We start from the raw sequence: 16,478 nt of genomic DNA, 5'->3' as shown, positions 1-16,478 counted from the left end.
CCTCCCAGCAGCCAGGAGGGGGAATAAAGAGGGAAATAACTATAGGAAAGGACAGGTTTACTATTTAAAACTTCTTTGATCCATTCCTACCCAAAAGAACAATCAACTCTTACTCATTTTCCTCAAAAATAAGAGACCTCTGGGAGTCTGCAGGACAGGGCTGCATCATCCCATGCAGGAGCAGATGGACCCTGTAGTGTGTGGAAGAGGGACCTTCCCAAATCCTGGATGAGGTCTGTGTCACTCTGGGACCCGAGTGGCCCTCAGGGACAAGGTTTGTCTTCTTGGCGGCATCTTTCCATGGATTGTTCTGCTGACTCTGCACTGGGTGAGGAGAAGAGGTCCTGAGCACCAGAGCTGGGAAGGGGAGAAGTTTTTCACCTGCCCCAGCTGAATTTAGAGAGGGGACCCATCCAGAGTCTCCTCCAGGTCCATGTGGCTTTGAAGAGTGAACAATTCCCAAGGCTCTGCTGAGGCCTCTGCTTTTGTGCTTGCCTTGGCACAGGGCCATGGCATGAGTCACCAGCGACTTGCTTTTTGTTTAATGTCCCCATTCTGGCTGTGCCGACTCGCTCAGAGGGAAGTTAATTCATAAACTCAGTCAATATTAACCGCCCGAGGAGGAGGAGGAGGAGGAGGAGAAGGAGAAACCAGGCCATTGCCATCACCACCACACCAGGGACCCTTTTAGTGTTGCCTGCTGGTGTGGCTGTGTCTTCCTCACTGGTCCTAGGATGATGATGTGCCAGTCCCAGGACAATGTGACAATCACAGCACCTACGTGACAGTCCTAGCACCTACGTGACAGTCCCAGAAGCAATGTGGACATGGTTGTTCCCTCCAGGCCCTGCACACCAACAAAGAATTCCTGGGAACCTCAGGGAGGAGCACAACCCCCTGGAGACATCTTCTTGGAAGATGCCCAGAGAAGTCAGCAGTGGTGACATCTCTGACACCTGGGAGCTTTCCCATGTTAATGCCTGGCAAGGGACAAGCCTAGAGAGGAGGGAGGAGCGGGACTGCTGAGCCACGGAGAGAGGGAGAGGGAGAAGAGCCAGCAGAGGAACACATCCAGGAGCTGGCAGGGTGGGAGCCAAGCCCTTGAGCTGCCCTGTTTGTTTGCAGACTGAAAGCCTTTGTGCACACACGAACACCACACAGGGAAGTGCTGCCCTTGGAGGTCCCCAGTCTGGGAATGGCCAAACCAGACCGTTGCTGTGTTGGCTCTTGGGCCACGTGGTACCTCTAAAATCCCGCAGATTGGGGCATTTGGACACTCACCAGGAGGAAATGGGATGCAGCTCAGCCCTCACATTAGAACTGAGCAGAGGCACGTGCAGGTGTGCCAGGCCAAGAGGGACCACAGGGTGTGTCATGCTCAGGGTCCTGCTTAGCCAAGGGTGATTCGCACCTGCTCTCATCCTGGGGGAGAAAAGCAGCATTTCCTCTCGTGGCTGGGTTAAAGAACAGATGTCCAAGTGCCTGGAAAACAGAGATTTAACGATTTGCCTAATTACAGCTGCCTGGTCTCAGCCCCTCTTGGCCTCTGGATGACAAGGCCCTGTTAGCTGGGAATAAGTCATACTCAGAGCCCTGTGGCAGGGACAGAGCCCACCACAGCACAATCCAGAGAACATCCCAGGGCTCCTTCTCCAGCCACCCTGCTGAGATGAGCCAGTTTGGACCAAGGATGCCAAAGTCCAGCAGTTGCTCCTGAGGGCAGCACAACACCTTCACCTCCCCCTCCAACGGGGATTCGGAGCACGGCACAGTCACATCCCTGCACAGAAGATTCCCTTTAACCTTCCTGGAAACCCAACCAAGTTCTTGTCCGCCATTCCCGTTATTTTTCTGTTTTATTTTAATCTCCTCTCTGTTATTGTTCGGCTTTCCTTTGAGCAAATTTCTCTGAGTATCCAGGAATAGAAGACACAGCAGATAATACCGGGAAGGAAGTGAGAATGCCTAGGATTACTGGATATATTAAATCAAACCCATTTCATCATTTTCTCTGTTTATGCCAGATTTGTCTGAGTATTTACCCCTTAAGTTGGAGGAGTCACCACCCTGCTGAGATGAGGATTCTTGGTCTGACGTGCATGGAGAGAGAGTGACCCAGGCACTGGCAGCTCCCGCCCTGAGTAAAGGGATTTAAAAATAATAACTTGGAATAGAAAAGAATAGAATAGAACCTTGTTTGCAGGAAAATGATTTAAAAAACAAATTAAAGAGGCTAAAACACTGCAAAAGGTGCTGTGAGTGAGGTCACCCACTGCTCCTGAGCCTGCCAGCACACGCAAGCTCCAGGGCAATGAGCTGATCTTGTTTCCCATCAGATTCCCCTCCTCCCTCCCTGCCGAGGTGCAGAAATCAGCCACTGCCTTGGTTTTGCAACACATCCCCGACGGGATGGACCTGCTTGAACATTTTTGGCTGGGGCAGGTCTCAGGTGTCCCAGAAAGCACAGGATGGGCTGCTTGAGGGGAGGAGGGCCCTGCCTGCTGCTCCAGGAGGTTTCACCTGTGGCAGATGTGGGACACAACCTTCCGACCCTCTGTTTGAGGTTTTATAGCTCTTACCCAGAAGTTGAAGGCTGGGAATTCATTCTTTTGAGCAACTGGGGAAAGTGAGGCACAGATGGGGGTCATCACAGGAGCTCCCCAGCCCACGCTGTCATTCCCAGCAGTGACAGGCACAGACCTCCTTGCTCAGGATGGTCTTACAACTCGTCAAAGATACACCTGAGCTCCAGATCAGCATCTCCTGAGCATCAAGAAGCATCTCCTGGCCACACTCCTGTGCTGGACAGGCACCCGAATCCCACCCACCCTCCCTGCAGCACCCAAATCCCAGGCACATGCAAGCCACCACATCAAAAGAGAAGGTTCAGCAGCCATGCCTGGTTGTGCCCAAACACAGACAATTGATGGCCAGGACCCCCCAGGATTGTATTTTGCTTGTTATGGTTTCCCCCCGGTGTTTGGATGAAGTGTCTGGGCCCTGGCTCTGCTCCGAGCTTTGTTTAGAAGGTGCTGCCAAGGTAATGCTGCTCCCAGCACTGCTGCATGTCCCTGCAAAACTGAGTCCATCCTGGGAAGCTGATCCTGTCCCCCTCCTTACCCTGCACCCCCGGTTCCTGCTCCTAATGTTGCCCATAACACCAAGCAAACCCTACAGCAAGCCCTAAGTGGGTTTGCTGGCTCTTTGAGCCCTTCTCTGCTTGCACAGAAGCGGATCCAAGGGATTTTCTGGTAGATTATATGCGGGAAGAAATGGGAATAATTCCCATTCGGGAATGGAGGACATGGAACTGTCCCTCTGTGGAGCTGCTCCTGGTAAAACCTCCAACAAGTGGTGGTGGTTCAGTCATCTCCCAGCAAGCAGAGCAGAAAAAGCTCTTATCCCTAAATCAAGAGGTATTATTATCTGGGATTTCTCCAAAATCTTCCTATAAATGTTACCATCACGTTTGGTTTAGCTGAGTACAAACCTCAAGCACTGGTAGAGTTGGTTTTTTTGCCCACCTGTGAATGACTGAAGAGAAAACTGTGACTCAATTTCGCCTTGTTTTTGTAATTCTGCTCTTCTACAGAAAAAGGAAAAAAGAAACAAAGCATTTTCCTTCTTACAAGAGAGACCAATTCTTGGAATTAAAAATATAAATCACTTGGGACATGCCTTCCCCTTTCATCTCCAAGGGCACAGCGTGATCTGAGAAGCAGAATCGAAAGGGAGAAGTAAAGACATATGAGTAGCTCCCACAGAAAACATCATCAGTGATGCCAGACATGAAACAGAGTTTTTTTCCCCCAAAATAAATGTCCGGTTTGGTTTCCTCTGCAGTGGAAGGAACAGGGAAGTGTGTTTCAAGTATTTGCTGTGGTGGCTGGATGTGATGGACCCACCTGCAGGAAAAGGAGAACCAGCCCAAGACTTGAGCAGATCCCTGCATGCTCCTGGGAAGCAAATGGTCCATGCTCTGAGTTTGAATTCCTGGAAGACTTTTGTCCCTCTGGGAGATGCCTCAGGCCTTGAAGTTATTTTGGGGTCTTGGGAATCCCCAAGGCCTCATCCTTACAGCCCTTGGCAAGGGTGTGGGCCAACTGAGTCAACAACACTGCATTTAATGGTATTAACAAGCAAATGACTTAAATTGACCTGAGAAATGACTTCAGCAAAATACTTAAAATTCCCAGTACGGAAATGCACAGACCCTTGCACAGAATAATAATTGCACATCCATCCAGCCGGGTGATTCGATCCATGGTTTAGAAGTCACATGGAAAATTCCTTATTGCTTTCAGAACCGAGCACACGTTTCCCGGGGAGGCCACAGGAAGTTGCACCAAGTAGTTTTTAATGTAAAGCATTAAATTTGTGTTGCACAAAATTCCTGGTGAAATTCAACCGCCTCATCCTTGTGCTGCCTCAACCCATCCATAAGAGCCAAGTGTTGGATGCCCACATGGTGGTAAATTGGGACAACTGTGTTTGGCCCTGGTTCAAGGCAGTGGACCATGATCATGGAGCTCCTCAGGGTGGCTCATTAACGCAGTTCTTGGTGCTCAAGGCACGAGCTCTGGCATGCCCCAGGTCAGAGGGAGTCCAGCTGCGTTCTTCTGTGCGCCGCAGAAGCGACTTCGGGATCAGGAAAGAGCTGCTGGCCGGGCTGGCTAGCTGGCTTCTCGGCAGAGGGAACACGGCAGGAGCCGACGGGATCGGCTCTCGTAGCTCGGAGACAAAAGAAGCAAGAAGCTGTTCGGGTCTGTCTTCTAACAGGTTTATTGTTAGAAGTTTCGCAACCCGAACAAGCTCGGAAGGCTGGAATCCGATGGGAAGTGATGGGATGGTGCCCTGAGGCTTGTCCTCAGTTTTACAGGGAATTTGAAAACCCCGGTGAAAGGGGAAAACACCCAATGAGTTACAAGCCAGGGGGAGGATACAATGTACGAAGAGCCACTGCGGTAAACCGAGAGGCGGGAGTGATAACAGAACCAGCGAACAACCGAGTAAACGAGAATTTTCCCGAACCGGGAGAGGCGGCTTGGACCCGGGCACCGCCCAGGGGGTGCGGCTTAGGCTTCTGAGCCGCCCCTCGACCCACCCTCTGCCTCTTCGCGAAACTGGATCCAGGGGATGGGCTGGGATTGATTGGCATCACGCTGCCCCAGCCCCGCAGTGGGCTGGGTCACACCAACAGCTCATCCCTGAGATGCTGGGTTCCAAGTTTAAAATAACTATTTTCACCCTTGGCCATGTGGTCCCTTTGGCATGGCGGTACCCCAAATGCAGGCATCTCCACCAGCATTTCCACACTTGATCCCTTGTTGCAATTGGGATCAATAATTTCCCAGAGAAGGCTCTCCAGCTGCAGAACTGCCTCAGGTCCAGCAGCCAAAGCAAACAAGCTGATGAGGAAACAACAGTGAGTTGAGGGAAGTTGTTTTAAATCCTTCCTGGATGGGAAATCCCGAAGGCACCTCCAGGTCCCGTGTATTTTGAGCTCCTTATTCCTCCTTGTGGATGCAGTCTGGAAAGTGGAGCTGGCGATCCAAAGGGATGTGGGGTGCTCCCCATCACCCCCAGGCAGCACGGACAGATCCTGCAGGTCTCCAAAAGGATCTGAGCTTGCTTTTGGACATCCTTCTCTCTTCCTGGATGGAAAGAGCCACAGAGAGGGTAAAACCCAAAAGGGTTTTCAGGATGGAGGGCAAGGAGCCAAAGGAAGGATTGTGGCCAACCTGGAGGTATTTGATTTCCACTCAACCATGCAAAGTTCAGGGATGCCCCTATCCCAGACCCCAGCTCTGTCCTTGAAGAGACAAAGTTGACTACAAATTGTGAAGATCCAAATTGTGAAGGATCCCTGATGGCAGTGGAGGGTGACCAGTTTCTCCACCTCAGAAGTCCAGCAGAGAGATGACTTGTCTGACTTCACCCCAGTTGGCTGCACTGCTCTGACTGTGGTGAACTCTGTTTGCAGTGAGAAGATGGAGGGCTCCATCGCAGCAGAGCTCAGGAGATGAGACTTTCTCCACCAAACACCTTCTCTGCTAAAAATCCAGGGATTCAAAGGCGCTGGGATAGCAGACGTCCATGGGGGTGACCATATCCTTTGCACTGGTTTAAAAAGAGAAAGTTGCCATCAAATCTGACCTCCTCATGAGCAAGCTCAACCAGATCCACCACCCTGGCAGGCTGGAGCTGTCAGGACATAAGAGATTAACTCCATTTCCGTTATAAATAGCTTTTAGATGTAATGAAATTCTTCATGCAAGACGTCTCCGGTCTGGTGAGACATGGCGGAGCCCGAGGCAGAAGGGACCCAGCCTGATCCCTGCATGTCTGTGCTGGGGAACAACCTGAGAGCCCTGAGGAACCCCCCCATGGGGACATCCAGTGTCTGGTGGTGGGGACATCCCAGCCCCGAGGCTCTCACAAAGCTTCAGCATTTGAAAAATGCTGCTTTTCACCTCCAAGGGGTTTTGCACCGGTTGGAGGAGCAGGGTCCCTGCCTTGACTGGCCTCCCTGGCCTTGACCACAGATGCTCCTTTCTACATCCAGCAGCCACTGTGGGATCTGCTGGCAGCTGGAAGCCTGGATGCTGGTGGGAAGGTGCAATCACCCCCAGGAGCAGCAGTGGCAAAGGTCACCTGCACTCAGGAGCTAATGCAGTTACTGGCAACCTCCAGCCGGAGGAACAGAAACCAGGGGCTCAGAAACTCAAATCCAGCCACTGTGCCAGGCCTTTTTGCCAAGGATTAATTCACTCGGTCAGACTCCAAGAGGAACCAGGCTAGTCCCTATCCCCACTTATTTTTCCCAATGATTCAAAAGAATAAAATGAATAAAAAGAGGTTTAAAAACAACACTTTGCTTCAAACCTCTTTTTTTAGCCCTGTCTACTGTCTCCAAATTAGCCTCTACTATCCCTGCTCAGCCCCCAAAATGTCATTTTTGGGGGATTCCCATTTATTCCAGGTGCTCTAGGGCTGGGCTCGTGGTTCGGTGGAGGCATTTGGAGCTGGCAGGCAGCCAGGAGCCACTGTTGTATTTTCTTTTTTTTAACACTCCCACCACTATTTACAGTGTCCCCACAGCGGGACAGCCGGCTGTTCACCTTGGGGACCTGCAAGGACACCCGCTGTGCCGGGAGAGAGGAGGACACCAGCCTTCCCCAAAGACAGAGGCAGCACTGGAGGTGGGATAGGTGCCCTCGCTGTCAGTTGCTTGGGGGAGTGAGTTGTGCCCATCCTCAGCTGCATTCCCCGGATGCTTGCGGGAAGTCCTGGGCTCCCCATCCCAGGATGTTGGGCTTGTTTGCACAAGGCACGTTTTCTGGGGAAAAGCACATTTCACCCCAGTTTTCCTCTCCTCGTGGAGACTGAGGGAGCGGGGAATTTCACAAGGGCACCGTGCCATTGCCAACCCAACCCCACAAGCCCAGGCAGCCCCGGGATGTGAGGGATGGCTCCAGCCTGGCTGTGGTTGCAAATATTCGTGTCAGATCCTGCCAGAGCCCATCTCTCCTGTGGCCATGCTGCCCAGCTTGGCCGTGGGCTCACGCCAGGATCGATGAAAGCCGTGTTGTCCACTGCAGCAGGATCCAGGCGCCTCATTGCACTTCACCATCCATTCTCTACAACCCAAACCCTCTCACGGCCTATTTGGGTGCCTGCTCAATGAGGAGACACTGAGGAGCCCCCCATATGGAGTTCCATCCTCTGGGGAGTGTCCCCAGCACCTCCTTCCCTTCCACTGAGACTGAGACCCGTCACAAGCCCCAGAAAGGAAAGCAGGGAATCATTCTGGAAGGCAAAATGGGCTCACAGGGAAAGGAAGAGCCAAGCCCCTCATCCCGCGGAATCCCAGCATCCCAGTGCTGTTTATGCATCTGCCGTTTCGTACCCAACCCTTCCCCCCGGGGTTCTTTGCCTTATTGCTCCTTAATAGCCCTGCTCAGGAAGCGCGGAGCCTTGACCGCCCGGTTAATGAGTACGGGAGGCACCGACCCCTTTGGCTGCCACCCGGTGCCGCAGGGAGACCCTGTCCCCGACACGCCGGGCCAGGACAATCCAGCTGCTCCCTAGCGCATGGGCATCCCACCCTGTAAATCCCACTTTTGGGGCTGTTGGGAGCCGCCCGACACCCTCTTTGATACAGATGTTCGTCCACGATCCTAAGCCACATGTCTGCCCCCATGCAGCTGCCGGCCCCCCGGCCCAGCTGTTTCTCCCCCCTGTCTCGCCCCAATCCAGCTGTGACCCCTCCCCAGCCCCTCCGGGCCCTCCCGCAGGTGCCGGAGCCGGAGCGGGGCGGAGAGGGGCGGCCCCGGGGCGGAGCGGCGGCGGCAGCGGGGAGGCTCCGAGCGCTCCCTGCCGCGGGCTCCCGGCGCATCCCGCTGCTGGTAAGTGCCGCGAACGGTGGGAACGGGATCAGCCGAACCGGGCAGGATGGGACCCTAAAGGGTCAGACTCAACCGGGAAGGATGGGATCTTGGTGGTCAGAGTGAACTGGGCAGGATGGGGCTGGAAAGGGCAGGATGGAACCCTACAGGGTCAGAGTGAACCCGCTGCCTCCCGGCGCATCCCGCTCTGGTAAGTGCTGCGTACCGGGAGTACGGGACAAGCCGAACCGGGAAAGGATGGAATTCAAGTGTCTCAGAGTGAACCGGGCAGGATGGGACTGGAAGGACGGGATGGGACTGGACCGGACAGGATGGGACTGGACCGGGTAGGAAGGGACCCAACAGGGTCATTTCCCACCAGGCAGGATGGGACCTCAGAGGGTCAGAGTGAACCCGGTGTTTCCCGGCACATCCCGGTGCCGGTGAGTGCCGCGAGTGCGGAGGGGGGGACGGGACAAGCCGAACCGGGCAGGATCAGACGCGAAAAGCTCATCCTGGATTGGGCGGGATGGGTACAGACCGGGCAGGATTGAGCCCGAACGTGTCAGATAAAGCTGGCTCAGGATGAGACGTGGGATTCAGACCAGTCTGGGTGGGACCTGGCAAGATGAGGTCGAACTGGGCAGGATCAGACCCGAGGGGGTAAGGTTGAACCAGTCAGGATGGGATCCAACAGGGTCAAACCCAACTGGGCAGGATGGGGGCAGACTGGGCAGGACTGGACCCAAACAGATGAGATTGAACTGGGCAGGACGAAGCAGAGCTGGAGAGAATGGGGTCAGATCCAGAGAACATCTGTGATTTGGGGTGATCCCAGAGCCACCCCAAATGGAAGCTGCCAGACTTTGCTCTTAGGGAGGTTTTGCAGCTCTTACCACGGAACAGGGCTCAAAATCCCACTGTGATCCCCCTGTCAGGGCTGGTCCAGGGGGGCTTCTTCCCTGTCCCGCTGCTCCCATGGTCTGGGGTGCACCCAGGACGCACCTGCATCCCTCAGGCATTCACAGGGATCAGCCCCATGCCAGAGGTTGTATGGCACATAAATATGCTTAAATCTGCTCGAGGGACTTGGTTTTCTCTGCTTCAGGTGCCAGTAGCCTGGCCTCTACCTTTTATGTATATATATATATGTATGTATATGTGCCTATCTACCTCCAGAGGTATGAATATATTCGTGTATATGAGCATGTCTGCATAGGCATGTGTGTATAGAAGTATCAATACATTTCTGCCCATATGGATGGAGTTATGGATCAGCATGAGTGTGACCCCGTGTGCTCAGGGACACGAATTGGTGTACAGGGGTGTGGAAGTTTGTGGCTGTGCGTGTGTGAGTGGATACACATATATATATCTGTAAATATGTAATGTGTGTGCGTGGAGAGCCATCAATACGGTTGTATGTATTGAGATGTACATGTAAAGAGATGTGCAGACGTGTATTTATGTATAGAGGTTGCTATTTCTTTCTATTTCTGTTTCTATTTCTATTTATAGAGGGATAGGCCAGCTGAGACTGGGCCAGCTCGTTGTACTTCCCCTGTCCCCATCATTCCCTTTCCAGCAAGCCCAGATTGCCCAGAGCCTCCCTGAGGTGTTGATTTATGATGGGGCACTAAAGCGTGGGAAGATGAAGGTGGTTACCCAAGGACAGAGTGGCTCTACCAGTACCCTGTGCCCCGTTCCCGACAATCCATGTTTAGCACCCCAAAATTCCCAACTTTGTCCCAATTTTTCCACATCGTTACACCCTCAGGCTTCACGAACTGGAGATTTCCCTGAAAACATCCAAGCCTTGGTCCCCACTGGGCAGATGGGCACCTGAAGATATTATGGCGCCAGCCAGGAGGGGTTTGGGGATGAGGATGTGGTGGCTTTGGCCAAGTGACGTGCAGGACAGAGCATCCCCCTTCCATTCTCTTTGAAATGTGCTGAGCTGGAGCTTTCACTTCCACCCAGCCCAGCTTTCCAGCCCTGCCAGCGAGCCACAAAGACCAGGATGGGCAGGACAAACCAAGGAGGAAGATTTGCACGGGAGGAAGCCCTCCCCCATATCCCATTCGAGGGCAGCCACAGCCAAAAGCTTTTCCCACTGTATCCAGCTTGCAGAACCCCGCTTCGAATCAACAGCAGGGTGTTAATTAAAGATAATTGCAATGGAAAAGGGCTTGGTTTGAAAGCAAAGGGGTTGGAGGAGGCATGTGCCAGGGGAAGCTCACGGCTGCCGGTGATTATTTTTAATCTCTTCCCCATCTGGCCACAGAGCAGCCCCACTTCTCTTTCCTGATCCTTGGTCCTCCTCCGCAGGCACCTTAAACCCCTGGGATGAGGGTGACCCCATCCTGACCCCTCCCAACACCACAGGCACGCCCCTTTTTCCCCCTAAAAGTCTCATTTCCCAATGGATTTCACCCGGTGCCCATCACCGTGGTGTCAGGGCACCAGCTCCTATGGATTTGGGAGGTGCCAACCCCATCACCCCAAGAGCTGGCAGGGACCCCCGTGATGGGTTTTTGGGGTGAGAAAAGGGACTTTTGGGATAATACACCCAGACAGATGACGAGCTGGGAACACGCCCTGGGCACAGCAGCTGGATGAGGCTGAGGGTCTCAGCGTGGTTCCATTAATTGGTTTCATTAATTGGTGGATGATAGCAGACTGTGACTGGGGGTTATGGGCAGGGTACAGTTGGGATGGGGATTCTCCAGTGTCTGGCTTTGCCCTGGGACCAGGAGGGACTTTTTCCTCCTCTCCTCCAGCTTTCCCATCCCTCCAAATGCAGCAGCAGGGGGGTTCAGTGCTGCTTCCCTCTTACAAAGAGGGTTTTTTTCCCTTATTTGCCATTTTTGGGGGGGATCCCTTGCTTTTTTGGCTGCTCCTCCTTTTTTTTTATGCCTTCCACAACTGAAGGCCTATGTAGCCTTGGGCATGGCCCTTAGCAATGCCCAGCAAACACCTCCAAGGGGTGTTTTGGGGGAAAATTCTGTTAAAAAGGGGCATAGGCCACACTGGTTCACTTCAAATTCAGTGCCTGTGCCTCAGTTTCTCTCATTTGACTGCATCACCTGGACAATTGGAGAAACTTCTTCCTCTTGGTGCCACAGGGCTTGGGACATCCCTGTCCCCAACATCTGCCCACAGTTGGAAGGAGCCAAATATGAGGGAAGTGAGGCAAAAATGGAGGAAAGATTCAAAAATGAGGGAAAAGGGCCAAAAAATTAGGGGGAAAATGAAAAGAATTGTAGAAAAGACCAAATCATTCATGGTGGCCTGAGCTGGCCGCATCCTGGCACCCAGAGGCAGGAGCATCCCCTGCCCTGGTGGCATTTGTGCTGTGCCTGTGCTGTGCCTGTGCCTGTGCACAGCCATGCAGTGCCATGCAGAGCCATTCCATGTGCCCGCCCTGCTGGGGTTTCTGTTCCCCATTTGCCCAGGGTGCTGCTGTTGAGAGGAAAAGGGAAGTGTTGCTCAACGGGGTGAGCAGAGCACCCACGGATGTGCCAAGCGCTGGGCACAGCGCTGGGTCTCAGCACGCTGGGGCACCCACTGGCACCCTGGAGCACCCCAGCAGGTAAGAGGCGCTCCCAGGTCCCCCAGGACACCTCTTCCCAGCCACCTTGTCCCCAGTGCCCTTGGTGGTGCTCCTGCGAGCACACAGGGGATGGCAGAGGTTCCTGTGGGTGCTGGGTGGGTGCTGCCCCAACCTTGGGTCCTGGGGCAGGCTTGAGAGGTCCCAGGGGAGGTTTGAGGGGACCCAAGGGACAGGGAAGTTCACAGCCCTGGAGCAGTTTTTGGCTTGGAGGTGGGAGAGGTGAGTGCCGGGAATGCCGGAGCTGGGCTGACAGTGGGGTGCAGCGGGGTGCTCAGTGGGATGCTGGGGGGTGATGAGGGCTCAGTGAGGGGACAGAGGGACTCCATGGGGTGCCAGGGTGCTCAGCGGGGTGTGAGGAGCTGAATGGGGGTGCAGAGGGACTCAAAGGGGTACCAGGGGATAGGCGGCAGGTGCAGCTGCAGGGGGACTGATTCACAAGCACAGAGCACCCCCAAAATTGTGTCCCCGACACTGACACTGTGGCAGGGCTGTGCTCTGGGAACTGGGGAATCCCCAAACACCTGAAATGGGATGGTACAAGCTGACGGGGTGGCCTCTGGACTCGTGCGTCTCTCCCTGGTGCCCTGTGCCCCACACTCCTGACTGGAGCTCGGGCACCTCCTCCCTGCCTCAGTTTCCCCTTCCCGGGCAGCGTGGCCACCCCCTTCCAGGCAGGTTTGTGCCGGGGCAGCAGGGGAAGCCCCGTGCCTCCGGCCAGGGCTGCAGCCAGGGCTGCTGGCAGGGCAGGGAGCGAGGGGAGGGAGGAGAAGCGGGTCCCGCTGCACCCCGAGCGTGTGTGGCTGGAGTGCCCAGAGATGCTGCCAGTGACACGGCTGGGCCAGGCGGCTCGTGGGGCTGTGGCACCACATCTGTCACGCTGCTCTCAGCCTCTGAGGAAAGCAGATGTCCTCTTCCCCTGCTCAGAGCAGCCCAGAGGACACTGGATTGGCTCTCTGAGCGCACAGCATTAAGAAGCTCTGGGGTCGTTGTCACCAGTGCCGATTCCGGGGTGAAAGCACCCGCGAGGGTCGCGCTGCGCTCCGTGCGGGTGGCACCTCCCGCACCGAGCCCGGCTGGCTGCAGGGCTTTGGCACCCCCTGCAGAAGAGCAGGAAGCCGTGCCGGCGGCCACCGGCGCATCCTGCTGCAATTTCCTCTGCCAGAGGGGGATGACAGCGGCTTGGCCTTGTGCAAACCTCTCTGTGGGGATGAGTGTCATGGGAAGTGGAGCTGGGATGGGCACCACGCTTTCCTGTGTGCAGCCTCTGCGGTCCCACTCACTCCACCTTCACCTTCTTGTTAGAAATCCATCATTGTGGCTTCAAATCATGGAATCACGGGAGGGTCTGGCTTGGAAGAGGGACCTTAAAGATTCATTCCAACAGCTGCCATGGGCAGGGACACCTTCCACTAGCCCAGGTTGCTCCAAGCCCTGCCCAGCCTGGCCTTGGACATTTCCAGGGATGTCACAGCTTCTCTGGGTAACCCAGCTCTCCAAGCCTGGCTCCAGAGCAGAGGGGCTCCAGCCCTTGAGCACCTCTGGGGCCTCCTCTGGACTCTCTCCAGCAGCTCCACATCCTTGTGCTGCTGGCCCCAGGGCTGGGGCAGCTCTGCAGGTGGGGTCTTGCCTGAGCAGGGCAGAGGGGCAGAATCCCTCCCACCTTCCCTGCTGCCCATGCTGGGGGATCAGCCCAGGGCACAGGGGGTTGCACATGACTGCACGTGGCTGGGTCATGTCCAGCTTCTTATCCACCAACACCCCCAAATCCTCCTCAGGGCTGCCCTCCATCCCTTCATCCCCCAGCCTGTGTGGATGCTGGGGGTTGCCCCAGCCTACAGAACACAGGTCCAGGTTCATCCTGCGAGGGCATATGTGACACCAGACAGACGAGTCACCAGCTGTCCCCTCTGACATTCACAGGTGCTGCGGAGAGGCCACACCAGCAGAGAGGACATTGACAGGTGGGAACAGCACCATGGCCAACCTGACGGCCCTCGTGAGCCCAGGGAGGAACTCCTGCACCTACCACGAGGAGTTCAAGCAGGTCCTGCTGCCCCTGGTGTACTCGGTGGTGTTCGTGGTGGGGCTGCCCTTGAACGCGGTGGTCATCGGGCAGATCTGGCTGGCGCGGAAGGCGCTGAGCCGCACCATGATCTACATGCTCAACCTGGCCATGGCTGACCTGCTCTACGTCTGCTCCCTGCCTCTCCTCATCTACAACTACACCCAGAAGGACTACTGGCCTTTCGGGGACTTCACCTGCAAATTCGTGCGCTTCCAGTTCTACACCAACCTGCACAGCAGCATCTTCTTCCTCACCTGCATCAGCATCCAGCGCTACCTGGGCATCTGCCACCCCCTGGCCTCGTGGCACAAGAAGAAGGGCAAGAAGCTGACGTGGCTGGTGTGTGCGGCCGTGTGGTTCATCGTCATCGCCCAGTGCCTGCCCACCTTCATCTTCGCCTCCACCGGCACGCAGAGGAACCGCACCGTCTGCTACGACCTGAGCCCACCCGACCGCTCCGCCGCCTACTTCCCCTACGGCATCACACTCACCTTCACCGGCTTCCTGCTGCCCTTCGTGGCCATCCTGGCCTGCTACTGCAGCATGGCCCGCATCCTGTGCCAGAAGGATGAGCTGATCGGCCTGGCCGTGCACAAGAGGAAGGACAAAGCCGTGCGTATGGTCATCATCGTGGTCATCGTCTTCTCCATCAGCTTCTTCCCCTTCCACCTCACCAAGACCATCTACCTGATCGTCCGCTCCTCGCCCACCCTGCCCTGCCCGGCCCTGCAGGCCTTCGCCATCGCCTACAAGTGCACGCGGCCCTTCGCCAGCATGAACAGCGTCCTCGACCCCATCCTCTTCTACTTCACCCAGCGCAAGTTCCGCGAGAGCACCCGTTACCTCCTCGACAAGGTGAGCTCCAAGTGGCGGCACGACCACTGCGTCACCTACGGCTCCTAGGCGAGGACAAGGCCACCTCGGGGCCACCAAGGCACAGAGCAGTTTCGGTTCTAAGCTCCACGGAGCAGAGATGGCTTCACTGGGGACATCCTTGGGAGGATGGCATCTCCCAAACTTTCAGCCCATCTCCAGCCTGCAGTGGTGCAGTATGAACCCCATCACATCTCCCTGGCTCAGTCACTCGCTTGGAGCAGCTCCAAGCCACTGATGCAAAAAAATCCACTGGGACCGTGGAGAACAAGATGGGACCGTGGAGGACACATCACTGGCTCAGGATGAGCTGCTGGGGAATGATTTCTCCCTGTACTCAACTAAAAATTCCCTGATGGGGACAGCATGCAAAGGCTGGGGAGGGTTTGGTTCAGCCCATACTGTGGGGCCATGTGTTTCTCCAGCTCAAGGTCAGTGTCACGGATGTTTTTTGCGTGATGCTGGGACATCCATATCCCTCAGTGCCCAGAATGAAGCCACACCAGCAAGAGACACAGGCTCACTGGTATTGCTGGTGCTGCAAAATGGTGGAGGAGGTCCCCTGGATGGACTGAGAACAGGGAAAGGGGACAGAAGGGCAGCTGGAACACCCATGCTGGATTTCCCACTGAAGCCATGATCATGGGCTGGGTTAGGCACAAGGCAGCAGCATTGTCACCTGCCTGGGCACCTTCATCTGCATCCAGCTCCCTGTTTAGCCCAGCACCCCAAATCTGGCCCATCCTGGTGTCTGTGTGCCCTGCTGTCACCTCCTAACCAGGATCCACCACAATCAGAGCCAGAACAGAGTTGGGAAACCCCTGACACAGAGAGCTACTCAGCATCCTCATCCTCATCAGTGCACATCCCACAGCTGGCCTGGCCTCTCCACAGGGTTGGGGATTGAGTTTTTCTCCCACAGCCTCTGTTGGGATGCTGCTCCCTCACAGCGAGGAGGGATCTGCGAGGTGGATGCACCACTCATCGCTCTGCGAGCCTTCTCTAACATACAGGATGTATAGAATTAACTCCCTGCTCTTTCTCAGATGGGTGTATACACCCACTGTATGTACAGACATAGAATACATCCCAGCAGAGGGAGGTTTGTGGCCCAGCGCAGGCTCTGCAGTGCAGAAATTCTCTGTCTGAACACAATATATCTATCTATGCAGTGTATATATATAAATACATACATGGATAACAGCATTTTTCATGTCTGCTTATACTAATCACATCTAAGTTGGTTTAAGTAATTTGCTTCAAATCTCCAGGGCTGAGCATACCTCCAGCTTGGCTGCCGGCAGCTGGCCAAGCGTGCAGCTCCATCCTGACTTGCTCCCTGCAGGTACACGGTGTCTCTTCAGGTACCTGGCCACCCAAGGACTCTTACAGTGGGGATTCTCTAACACGATGTATCAAACCAGGAGTCCCGTGGAAAAGAAATAGATAAGGACCGATTCTTGATAGGTGTGTGAGAGCAGTTTGAGAGCTGTGTGAGAGCTGTTTCAGAGCTGTGTTTGAGCTGTGTGAGAGCTGTGTG

The 16,478-nt window shown here is 55.0% G+C and overlaps 1 protein-coding gene across 3 annotated transcripts; it reads left to right on the top strand.

Annotated features, from left to right (window-relative positions):
* The first annotated feature begins 8,311 nt into the window (after positions 1–8,311).
* P2RY6 (pyrimidinergic receptor P2Y6) lies at positions 8,312–16,144 on the top strand. 3 transcript variants are annotated; one of them, XM_032095097.1, is made up of 2 exons: positions 8,312–8,408; positions 13,921–16,144. In XM_032095097.1, exon 2 carries the CDS (start codon positions 13,976–13,978, stop codon positions 14,966–14,968), a length of 993 nt encoding a protein of 330 aa, XP_031950988.1. In that variant the 5' UTR covers positions 8,312–8,408; positions 13,921–13,975; the 3' UTR covers positions 14,969–16,144. The 3 variants fall into 3 exon arrangements, with proteins under 3 accessions (XP_031950988.1, XP_031950992.1, XP_031950980.1); XM_032095101.1 differs by lacking the exon at positions 8,312–8,408 and adding an exon at positions 8,419–8,598; XM_032095089.1 differs by lacking the exon at positions 8,312–8,408 and adding an exon at positions 11,337–11,979.
* The last annotated feature ends 334 nt before the right edge of the window (positions 16,145–16,478 follow it).

The sequence above is a fragment of the Corvus moneduloides genome, chromosome 2 (assembly GCF_009650955.1).
Source record: "Corvus moneduloides isolate bCorMon1 chromosome 2, bCorMon1.pri, whole genome shotgun sequence".
In the NCBI taxonomy this organism is placed as follows: Eukaryota; Metazoa; Chordata; class Aves; order Passeriformes; family Corvidae; genus Corvus; species Corvus moneduloides.
This window is presented reverse-complemented; position numbering and strand designations above follow the sequence as displayed.